We start from the raw sequence: 10,851 nt of genomic DNA on the forward strand, positions 1-10,851 counted from the left end.
AAGGCAAGTGAGCTCGTGCTAAGGTACGGCGTCCGTCGTCTATAGTCAGTCTTTTTCCTTAAAACAATAGAGGTTCAAAAGCATGTTGGGAAGATGGGCTACTAAGTTTGTTCAAATTGACGACCTTCACCCACTTTCAATGTAACAGGGGTCAAATATTTTAAAATCTTTAAACAACTTCTTCTCAACCAAGAAGCCAAGGGTCATGATATTGGGCCGGTATTATGTTCGGATGAAAGGGAAGTTTGTTCAAATGATGGATCACCTTGACCCATTTTCAATGTCTCAGGGTTCTTTTCCTTAAGCATTAGACTATCGTTAATGGTATTAGTGTTGCAATAGGAAATAAACTTTCAGGTTTACAGAAATTTACGTTACCGTCGATGTCGTCTTTTTTAACCTAAATGAACAGCTCAGCGATTCAGGCGTGTTTGGGCCTCTTGCATTCTAGAATATTCATTGAAATTCTCGTGTTTGCTGTTCTTTGTAGTAAAATTCGAAACTTTGGCGATATACATAACACTAATCAAGGTCTTAATTATCTATTATATATAATGTTATTATTGTTTAATGTTAATTTCATCGATATTGCTTGCATGTTCTGAACTTCAGAATTTTAAACAACGACATATCCGCCAATCAGTGACCATGATCTATATCAGCTGTAATAATCCAATCAGCTTCTGTGTTATATGTTATCTATATCGACTTTGTTTTTTATTTAGTAGTATCGACCGCATTCATACATCTACATCCGGGTCGTGCTTCACTTCGTCGCCATCTTGGCCGAGGGATTTTACGTCACCGGCCTGTTATCATACAACCAGTCACGTGACTTCATTCTTCACACGTTACCTTGGATCCTTGCAAGGTGAATTGAAAACGAAATTTTCTGAAGACATCTATATATGTTACATGTTTGTTTGTGAGCTTTAAAAAGATTCCAATAATATTAGGAAATAAGTGAATGAAAAGGCCAAATTGTAGTTCCAAATATGGTCATGCGGGACCACACGGCATTCAGCATGGTAAGAGTAAGGACATAAAAAGTCAGTAAGTACACATGAATGTCCCAACGACCTATCAAGACAGCAAGGTCATACGGGGTCAAACGGTTATTAAAACGACTCATCAACACAGCAAGGTCATATGGGGTCAAAAGGTTGTCTAAACGACTCATCAACACAGCAAGGTCATATGGGGTCAAACGGATGTCTAAACGACTCATCAACACAGTAAGGTCATATGGGGTCAAAAGGGTGTCTAAATGACTCATCAACACAGCAAGGTCTTATGGGGTCAAAAGGGTGTCTAAACGACTCATCAACACAGCAAGGTCATATGGGGGTCAAAGGTGTCTAAACGACTCATCAACACAGCAAGGTCTTATGGGGTCAAAAGGGTGTCTAAACGACTCATCAACACAGCAAGGTCATATGGGGTCAAAAGGGTGACTAAATGACTCATCAACACAGCAAGGTCATATGGGGTCAAAAGGGTGTCTAAACGACTCATCAACACAGCAAGGTCATATGGGGTCAAAAGGGTGACTAAACGACGTAACACACGGTTGTGTTTACAATCCATTAACATAACAAGGTCATGCAAGGTCAAAACTGGGAATCACAACGGATTAATTAACAACAAAAAAGGACATCACACAAACACCCTCCTCGCCCCAACCCCAAGATCTGTGGAAGATGTTTGTTGAACTTGTTACCAGTAATAAAAATATAACGTACGTAGTTAATTCAAACGTTACCTTGGTACTAACTATTTGAAATGATTTCCACTTTCAGACTGGGCGTCGCCGGAATCCATGTTGGTGTATCCTTCATCATAAAACATCAATATTGTTAAAAGGAACTTATCAATCCAATTGCCCGTTCAGGGTGGTCCCATAATGGTAACCCACTCGCCTTTCCACGTCCCGGGTTCGATTACCCGAGCGGACGTGCAAAGGTCATGGGTTATTTGCTTGATCACGTGGATTTTCCCCGGGTACTCCGGTTTCCTCTCACAGTAAGACCACTACATGAGTGATAAGTATAAGATGAAATAACTTGTTTCAGAATTGTTGTAAAATAAATATAGTTAATATCTATATAGGTCTTATATATAGGTCATGCAAATAGTCCTTGTTTAGATGTAATCCGGTCTCAGATAAATTTGATAAACATCATACGATGTAAAATAGATTGACTAGATACATTTGTCATACGTTTTTAACGGTTTTGTGACAATCTCGGCCCCTACTAGGCTGAAGCGGTTTTGTACCAATCTCGGCCCGTACTGTCAAGCTACATGTAATCGCTATAAAAAACGAACAAAGGGAAGTAACTCAGTATGTCGGGATGATGTTGAAAGGGTTTATTTATATTGATATAAGTGTTTTGGAATACGACAGAGTAATTACATTGTACTTGAGTCCTTGACCAAACAGGTCATTCTACAGGGAAGTATGCTCTACTGCACGTGGAAAGGTGACGTCACTGACGGGGGATACACTGCCATACTACAAAGGTAAGATAATCAAAGGTAACATAATCACCGGTAGGATAATCACAAGTAAGATAATCACAGGTAGGATAATCACAGGTAAGATAACCACAGGTAGGATAATCACAGGTAAGATAATCACAGGTAAGATAATCACAGGTAAGATAACCACAGGTAGGATAATCACAGGTAAGATAATCACAGGTAAGATAACCACAGGTAGGATAATCACAGGTAAGATAATCACAGGTAAGATAATCATAGGTAAGATAATCACAGGTAAGATAACCACAGGTAACATGACCACAGGTAGGATAATCACAGGTTTGATAATCACAGGTAAGATAATCATAGGTAAGATAACCACAGGTAGGGAGGTAGGATAATCACAGGTAACATAACCACAGGTAAGATAATCAGTGATAAGATAATCACAGGTTTGATAATCACAGGTAAGATAATCATAGGTAAGATAATCATAGGTAAGATAATCACAGGTAAGATAATCACAGGTAAGATAATCACAGGTAACATAACCACAGGTAGGATAATCACAGGTAAGATAATCACAGGTAAGATAATCACAGGTAAGATAATCACAGGTAGGAAGGTAGGATAATCACAGGAAGGATAATAGGATAATCACAGGTAAGATAATCCCAGGTAGGGAGGTAGGATAATCACGGGTAACATAACCACAGGTAAGATAATCAGTGATAAGATAATTACAGGTAGGATAATCACAGGTAAGATAAACACAGGTAAGATAATCACAGGTAAGATAATCACAGGTAAGATAATCACAGGTAGGGTAATCACAGGTAAGATAATCACAGGTAAGATAATCATAGGTAAGATAATCACAGGTAACATAACCACAGGTAAGATAATCATAGGTAAGATAATAAAATGTAGGAAGGTAGGATAATCACAGGTAGGAAGGTAGGATAATCACAGGTAAGATAATCACAGGTAAGATAATCACAGGTAGGAAGGTAGGATAATCTTAGGTAGGATAATCACAGGTAAGATAATCACAGGTAGGAAGGTAAGATAATCACAGGTAAGATAATCACAGGTAGGATAATCACAGGTAGGATAATCACAGGTAAGATAATCACAGATAAGATAATCACAGGTAGGGTAATCACAGGTAAGATAATCGCAGGTAGGAAGGTAGGATAATCACAGGTAGGATAATCACAAGTAAGATAATCACAGGTAGGAAGGTAGGATAATCACAGGTAGGATAATTACAGGTAGGATAATCACAGGTAAGATAATCACAGGTAGGATAATCACAGGTAGGATAATCACAGGTAAGATAATCACAGGTAGGAAGGTAGGATAATCACAGGTAGGATAATTACAGGTAGGATAATCACAGGTAGGATAATCACAGGTAGGAAGGTAGGATAATCACAGGTAGGATAATCACAGGTAAGATAATCACAGGTTGGAAGGTAGGATAACCACAGGTAGGATAATTACAGGTAGGATAATCACAGGTAAGATAATCACAGGTAGGATAATCACAGGTAGGATAATCACAGGTAAGATAATCACAGGTAGGAAGGTAGGATAATCACAGGTAGGATAATCACAGGTAGGATAATCACAGGTAAGATAATCACAGGTAGGAAGGTAGGATAATCACAGGTAAGATAATCACAGGTTGGAAGGTAGGATAGTCACAGGTAGGATAATTACAGGTAGGATAATCACAGGTAAGATAATCACAGGTAGAGAGGTAGGATAATCACAGGTAACATGACCACAGGTAAGATAATCAGTGATAAGATAATCACAGGTAAGATAGTCACAGGTAAGATAATCACAGGTAAGATAATCATAGGTAGGATAATCACAGGTAGGATATAACTTTCCAAGATTTATAAATTCTTGTGTGAACCTTAATCACGGTCAGTTATTGTATATTATACATGAACGCGTGTATTTTGTCTATCGTTGCAGTACAACATCTGACTCTGATATCAGCGACGCTGAACGTGATGCTGTGACGTTAGAGTTTCCGCCAATGACGTGTGATGGAGATGGCGATGTAAACAGGGGCGATAACTCACAGGTATGCACATCTGGGTGAGATATTTCCAGATTTCTATTGGTCAAAACCGCGAGAATTTGTGACTATTTATAGCCTAAAGAGTTTTAGGTAGAAATAATAGTTCTCCTTTTTCACTGGAAGTGATAGGCCTTACGAAAACGAGAAGACAAAAAAGAAAATTTAATAGCGGTGTTTTGAAGTCGTCAACTTTCTTGATTCACTAAAGTTACTCAACTATCTTAACATTTCATTCGGCTCCCGTGATTTATTTAGTCGTACATCTGTATGTTACATTTTCTCTCTTGGACTGTTTGCCTTCAGTTCAATTCAGCTAGTGTGTATGTTCAACTCAGTGCTCTCTACTCGCAAAATTCGACCTCAAATCCCTATTCACCCCAACATATTACTCGATTTCGTGGTTCATTTACTTATGTCATGTTCGCCCCATGTTCACCCAACTTGTTGTACTATTCAATCCATAATTCCAACGTTGATGACAAATTTCACCCTTGAGGAGGACAGCAATTTCTTACTGTGCAAAAAATAGTGTTAAGTATATATGTAAACTATGATCTGGTGGATTGGTGTACGACCGTACGACGGTGTCATTATATACATTAGAGATAAGCTCCCTATTTCTACGAAATCAACACAATATTCATTGTTGAAATTAACTTTTCGCTATGACATAACTCGCACAAACAATATTGTTATTTACAACACAATTGTTTCAATGATATTTCACGTGTTAACAAAAATAGACATTCTATTCCTTTTTTCGGTTCGGTAATGAACTGTTTGAACAAATCTAATTGGCTTTCGTGGACAATCAGTAATAACACTGTACAGCTAATCGAAGAGGTCAATAGTATACCGGATCCAAAAGATCGGGAAGCTTCATTCGTATTTTCGTAAATACTTTCAATATTTTCTTCTGCATGTTATAGAAAAAAATGCATAATATTATCAAATCTTTTTCGGACCCTTATCATTGTTTTCATTAATAATTATAATAGTAATTATTCCGTTGCACTGAAGCTGCTGTTAATTTGATATAGCATTTGAAAGCTAACAAGGTTTGCCTTAAATGCAAGCGGTCTTTAGGCCTGACCATCTAATTCAGGAAATGTAAGTCTCCCCTGGTGCGGAAGTGACCAAGTCCTGGGGGGTTCACACTTTCAACAAATTACGACTTTAGATCAGAAAAAGTGTTAACTTACGTAACCTCTCCACACGCTACCTTCATTAACCAATCAGTGATCTTGACGTCGCAGCGCCATCACTTACCTGGTGACAACGATTATGTGTAGTTTCTAGGTGACCGGCGTTGTCTGATGTTTATTTGCTCCGGTAAAGTTTGTAACTTTGCACATCTGGAAACCAAAAGAAACCTGCATATAAAATTTGAGAATAATCCACACATGCCTCTCCAGGAATACTAATTAGAAGAATTACTTAAGGACATATTGACAGAGGACGAACGCAGATCGGTTTCAGTAGCCCGCCATCTAATGATGAAGGGCTAATCTGGCACAAATTCTGTGAACATTTACAAATATATCAAATCAGCACGTGCATATACAATGTTCCACAATATTGTCATATGTTTTTGTGTATACAAACAAAACATATCAAATCGTTCGAACTTCAACACAACGTATAAATACGTAAATATTCCAGGACACAATGTATAAAAATATCATAATACACTGATTTTTCAACGAAACTGGACAAAACGACTTGACCAAAGTGTGACTTTGTGAGGATACGTCCTCTAATCATTGGACAATACCACTCAGTGTGACTCTGTAAAGATATGTCCCCCAATCATTGGACAATACCACTCAGTGTGACTCTGTAAAGATATGTCCCCCAATCATTGGACAATACCACTCAGTGTGACTCTGTAAAGATATGTCCCCTAGTCATTGGACAATACCACTCAGTGTGACTCTGTAAAGATATGTCCCCTAGTCATTGGACAGTACCACTCAGTGTGACTCTGTAAAGATATGTCCCCTAATCATTGGACAATACCACTCAGTGTGACTCTGTAAAGATATGTCCCCTAATCATTGGACAATACCACTCAGTGTGACTCTGTAAAGATATGTCCCCTAATCATTGGACAATACCACTCAGTGTGACTCTGTAAAGATATGTCCCCTAATCATTGGACAATACCACTCAGTGTGACTCTGTAAAGATATGTCCCCTAATCATTGGACAATACCACTCAGTGTGACTCTGTAAAGATATGTCCCCTAATCATTGGACAATACCACTCAGTGTGACTCTGTAAAGATATGTCCCTTAATCATTGGACAAACTGCCCAGTGTGACTTTGTGTCTCAATGTGACTTTGTAAAATTATGTCCCCTAATCATTGGACAATACCACTCAGTGTGACTCTGTAAAGATATGTCCCCTAATCATTGGACAATACCACTCAGTGTGACTCTGTAAAGATATGTCCCCCAATCATTGGACAATAACACTCAGTGTGACTCTGTAAAGATATGTCCCCTAATCATTGGACAAACTGCCCAGTGTGACTTTGTGTCTCAATGTGACTTTGTAAAATTATGTTCCGTAATCTTTGGACAATACCAACAACAGCAGTATGATCCGATAGTGAAATGCCTTTTAATCATTGGACATTGACACACGTCACCTGACTAAACAGGTGTTTAAACAAGTTTGATGAAACATCACTCTGAATCAGTGTTGTATTTCCGCTGTTTCCAACACTGTCATACCAAGCTCCCACGCACGCGGAGATATTTTGTCGCGGGCAACCGGATTCTTTCTGTCTGCATCAAACACAGATGGTTTATTACAACGTCCCACACATCAACTCGGATCACGTGATATGGACCAGGTCTTACTTTCGTCAGGAGGTAATGTAATTGATTGTAACTCGGAACAATAGTGATGGGAGGTGGTAACAAACACACATAGACTTTGTGACTGTAATTGAAAATTTCATTTGTAAAATATCGCCAATTAGTTGTAATACAAAGGTCAAAAGTTCAAACTCAGAAGAGAAACATGGGACGATTTTATGGGGTTCTCGTGTAATGAAGATTGTCACGTGCTCTGCAGATATTTAATTTGTAGTGTTCATGTACAATGCCCGGAACATAAGGCGAGGAAAGAGAAGTCTGACGTCTGCACGCGCACTAATCAAATACAGCGTGATGAGCATTCCCGACTCGTCATACAGATATGAGCAGGGCGATAAACAAACTGTATCACGTGAATATGGAACCTGTCTAATGACCGAAATACGTAGATTTGGGGTTAGGCAACTATCATTAGCAGGTTTCAGAGCTTCACATACGTAACGCACCAGTTCGGCATTAACAGGTGTAATGCATTAGTTCGGCAATTTATTCACAGGTATGATGCATCAGTTCGGCATTTAATTCACAGATTCACAGGTGTAATGCATTAGTTCGGCAATTTTTCCACATGTATGATGCATTAGTTCGGCAATTTTTCACATGTATCATGCATCAGTTCGGCATTTTAATTCACCGGTATAATGCATCAGTTCGGCATTAGAATTCACGCGTGCGATGCGTCTGTTCAGCAACAAATTTACAGACGTAACACACCAGTTCGGCAATATATCCACAGGTGTGTAATTAGCACTTTGTGGTACCTTTGGACATGGGCGTTCGTTTCTTCAATTTTAATCCCAATGTAGTTATGAATTCTACTCTTTCAGATTGCTTTAGCTTTGGAATTCAAACATTTTATTTCAGACTTCTGAGCAAGATTTGGGCGATTCCTACGCCGCTGTCCCTTCACCAAGTACCTCTGTGATGTACAATACTGGTCAAAAACAGCTGTTCAGGTACACATACTGCGACAGTCCAGCAGATACGTCGTCAGAACAGGACTTAGAGGTACAATTATAGTATCATATCATTATAATCGTTCGAAATCTAATTTCTGAATAATATTCTTATAATCTGTAATAAAAGTGTTGTGACTGGAGATGTTTATCAAAAGCCTGTCCAAAAGTATCTGAAGAAAGGAATGCTTTTCGTTAATATAGATTTAAACCCGGCCTTTTCCTTTATACATAAGTTTGTTGACTTATCTATATTCAGAATTGTATAAAAAGGTGGTTTTGTTCATTTTCAGTGGGACTTTGAATGCCCAGTGGCTTCTAAAGTTAAAACACCCATACCGTCACCACTGAAAGTCACTCAGATGAATAAGGGATCTTTAAAAAGCTTATCGTCCCTGGAATCCAATTCCGGTTATGAGAAAGTAGTTGACTGGTTCAAGCGTGCTCAAGACTCAGATTGTATGCTGTATGGAAGCAATGAGACGAATTCGAGCTATTCCTATACGTCATGAAATCAGTTTCCGACACTGTCAGCTTTCTTTCACTCATAACCATTTGCTTGGAGGTTTATCGCTCCGTCAACACCCAGGGTCATTAGAGACGGGGTCCGCGAGTATAAGCTGGTGGCTGCCTCACTGAACAGCATGCAGGAGGCCCGCGACATGCTATTCAAAACAACAATTATGGACACAACCACAACAGTCAACAGAGATATAAGAAGCCTTCAGGAAAGTTGATTTTTTTAAAATGAAATATTCCTTTTACCAATTATTTTCTCTGTGTTTTGGTGCCGTTACTATGGTGTTTTTTCTACCGTTAAACGAAGGTAGATACATACATGTGTAATGTATGAATTATTTTTTAAGATTCTTAATAATGTCAATGAACTGCACACGAAAGTATATATCATAAAAAGGCGGAAAGGAGGCGAGTCAAAGAAGAAAAAATTTAATATTTTTCTGACATGTACATAGCAATTAGGACAACATCTTATCGAAAGAAAAAAACGAAGACCTTAGAAAACAGGCAAGGTAAACAACGGAGCATCCGGAGGATAAGCATCATCCATTTCATTTACATATGGATGAAGGCACATAAAAGGCATGGAGTTCCTGAAGGGTAAGCGTCTTCAGGATATGTGAAGGAAGGTACATGGAGATTCTCCATTGCATGTGAAAAAGAACAAAGTGTTTCAGAAGGATATGCGTTTTCTTTATTTACTCATGAAAAGAAGGCACAAAGAGAAACATGCGAAAGGTTCCGGAATAGTAAGCGTCTTGTCTCGTTTCGTGGAAAACATGAGAGTGGCTTGATTAACGACTTAAAACATTCGCAACTTTCCATATATTTCTAATTAAAAGTCTATTCAGGTATTTTCATATTTCTTATATCGGTCACATGACCTTTCCATGCCAAGGTACCTTTCTTATATCGGTCACATGACATTTCCATGCGAAGGAAAACCCGAACCTATATAGAAGCGTTTACTTTTTTATATCGGTGTTTAAATGAATGACCTTGAACAACTTTCAAGGTCACAGGGGTCAAATATGTCAAAATCACATGACCTTGAGTGCCGAAGGTAGCATGCTGGGAGGAAAGGCTACCAAGTTTATTCAAATGAATGACCTCAACCCACTTTCAAGGTCACAGGGGTCAAATATGTTTTTCATCAGATGACCGTTAAGGCCCATGGGCCTCTTGTTTATATCGGTCACATGACCTTTTCATGCGAAGGTATCTTTGCAACAACCATTGTCACTGATGTTGTACAAAATGTCGTGTTATACGTGTGGGCATTATCAATTTTTTTTTCATGCAGGGTTTAAAACTGATTTTGACTCTCCTTCTGAACAATCGGTTCTCGTCAAGTATGAAATGTCGTTTACATTACTTGTCGCTTCCGGCAGGAAAAGATAGTCAAGTATTGACAAGCCTAAAAAAAAAGTAAAAATATTCTACGTGTTTGACAAGTGTCACAGATTTATGAATGTAACTCAATATCATTCAATAGCTACGAGTAATAAAAGACGAAAATCAGACGTATAAAAAAGGAAAAAGTGAACTAGAGTTTCTAAATTATTCGATATCCAAAAGTATTGCGTCCAGTATAATTGGGTCCAGTTCAGGCTTGGCTCCGATTGATTTTGAATTTATCTGCTGTACCGGGATGTGAATAAACATTATTTAAGGGCCTGGTATGTGCAGATTAACAGAGGTCAAACTTCAGAGGTCAAGTTGAAGAAAAAAAATAAGAATGCTTTTCGTTGTCATCTATATAAGTAATATCTACACTTTTTACACATAGCTAAAGAAAACATTTATTCTATCAGTAAAATTTAATAAAGATGTGTCGTTAAGCCAATAAGAGACCCCGAAAGTTCAACTATCTCAAAACTTTAAAAATCGGTAATGTAAAACATTA

General features: G+C 38.3%; 1 protein-coding gene across 1 annotated transcript; it reads left to right on the forward strand.

Annotated features, from left to right (window-relative positions):
- The first annotated feature begins 1,067 nt into the window (after positions 1-1,067).
- On the forward strand, positions 1,068-8,938 carry LOC132543009 (uncharacterized). Its single transcript, XM_060206463.1, has 6 exons — positions 1,068-1,240; positions 1,800-1,827; positions 2,444-2,523; positions 4,474-4,585; positions 8,335-8,478; positions 8,720-8,938. The coding sequence occupies exons 1-6, from the start codon at positions 1,068-1,070 to the stop codon at positions 8,936-8,938; spliced, it is 756 nt and encodes a 251-aa protein (XP_060062446.1).
- Positions 8,939-10,851: the final 1,913 nt, after the last annotated feature.

The sequence above is a fragment of the Ylistrum balloti genome, unplaced genomic scaffold, assembly GCF_031769215.1.
Source record: "Ylistrum balloti isolate Yb309-2 unplaced genomic scaffold, AGI_CSIRO_Ybal_v1 Utg369734, whole genome shotgun sequence".
In the NCBI taxonomy this organism is placed as follows: Eukaryota; Metazoa; Mollusca; class Bivalvia; order Pectinida; family Pectinidae; genus Ylistrum; species Ylistrum balloti.

Excerpts from the sequence above, each read along its gene's own strand:
- LOC132543009 (XM_060206463.1), top strand. The coding sequence starts at position 1,068 with ATGTCCCAACGACCTATCAAGACAGCAAGGTCATACGGGGTCAAACGG. Across the intron at positions 1,241-1,799 it reads CGACTCATCAACACAGTAAG|ACTGGGCGTCGCCGGAATCC; the intron begins GTCATATGGGGT and ends TTCCACTTTCAG. Across the intron at positions 4,586-8,334 it reads ACAGGGGCGATAACTCACAG|ACTTCTGAGCAAGATTTGGG; the intron begins GTATGCACATCT and ends ATTTTATTTCAG.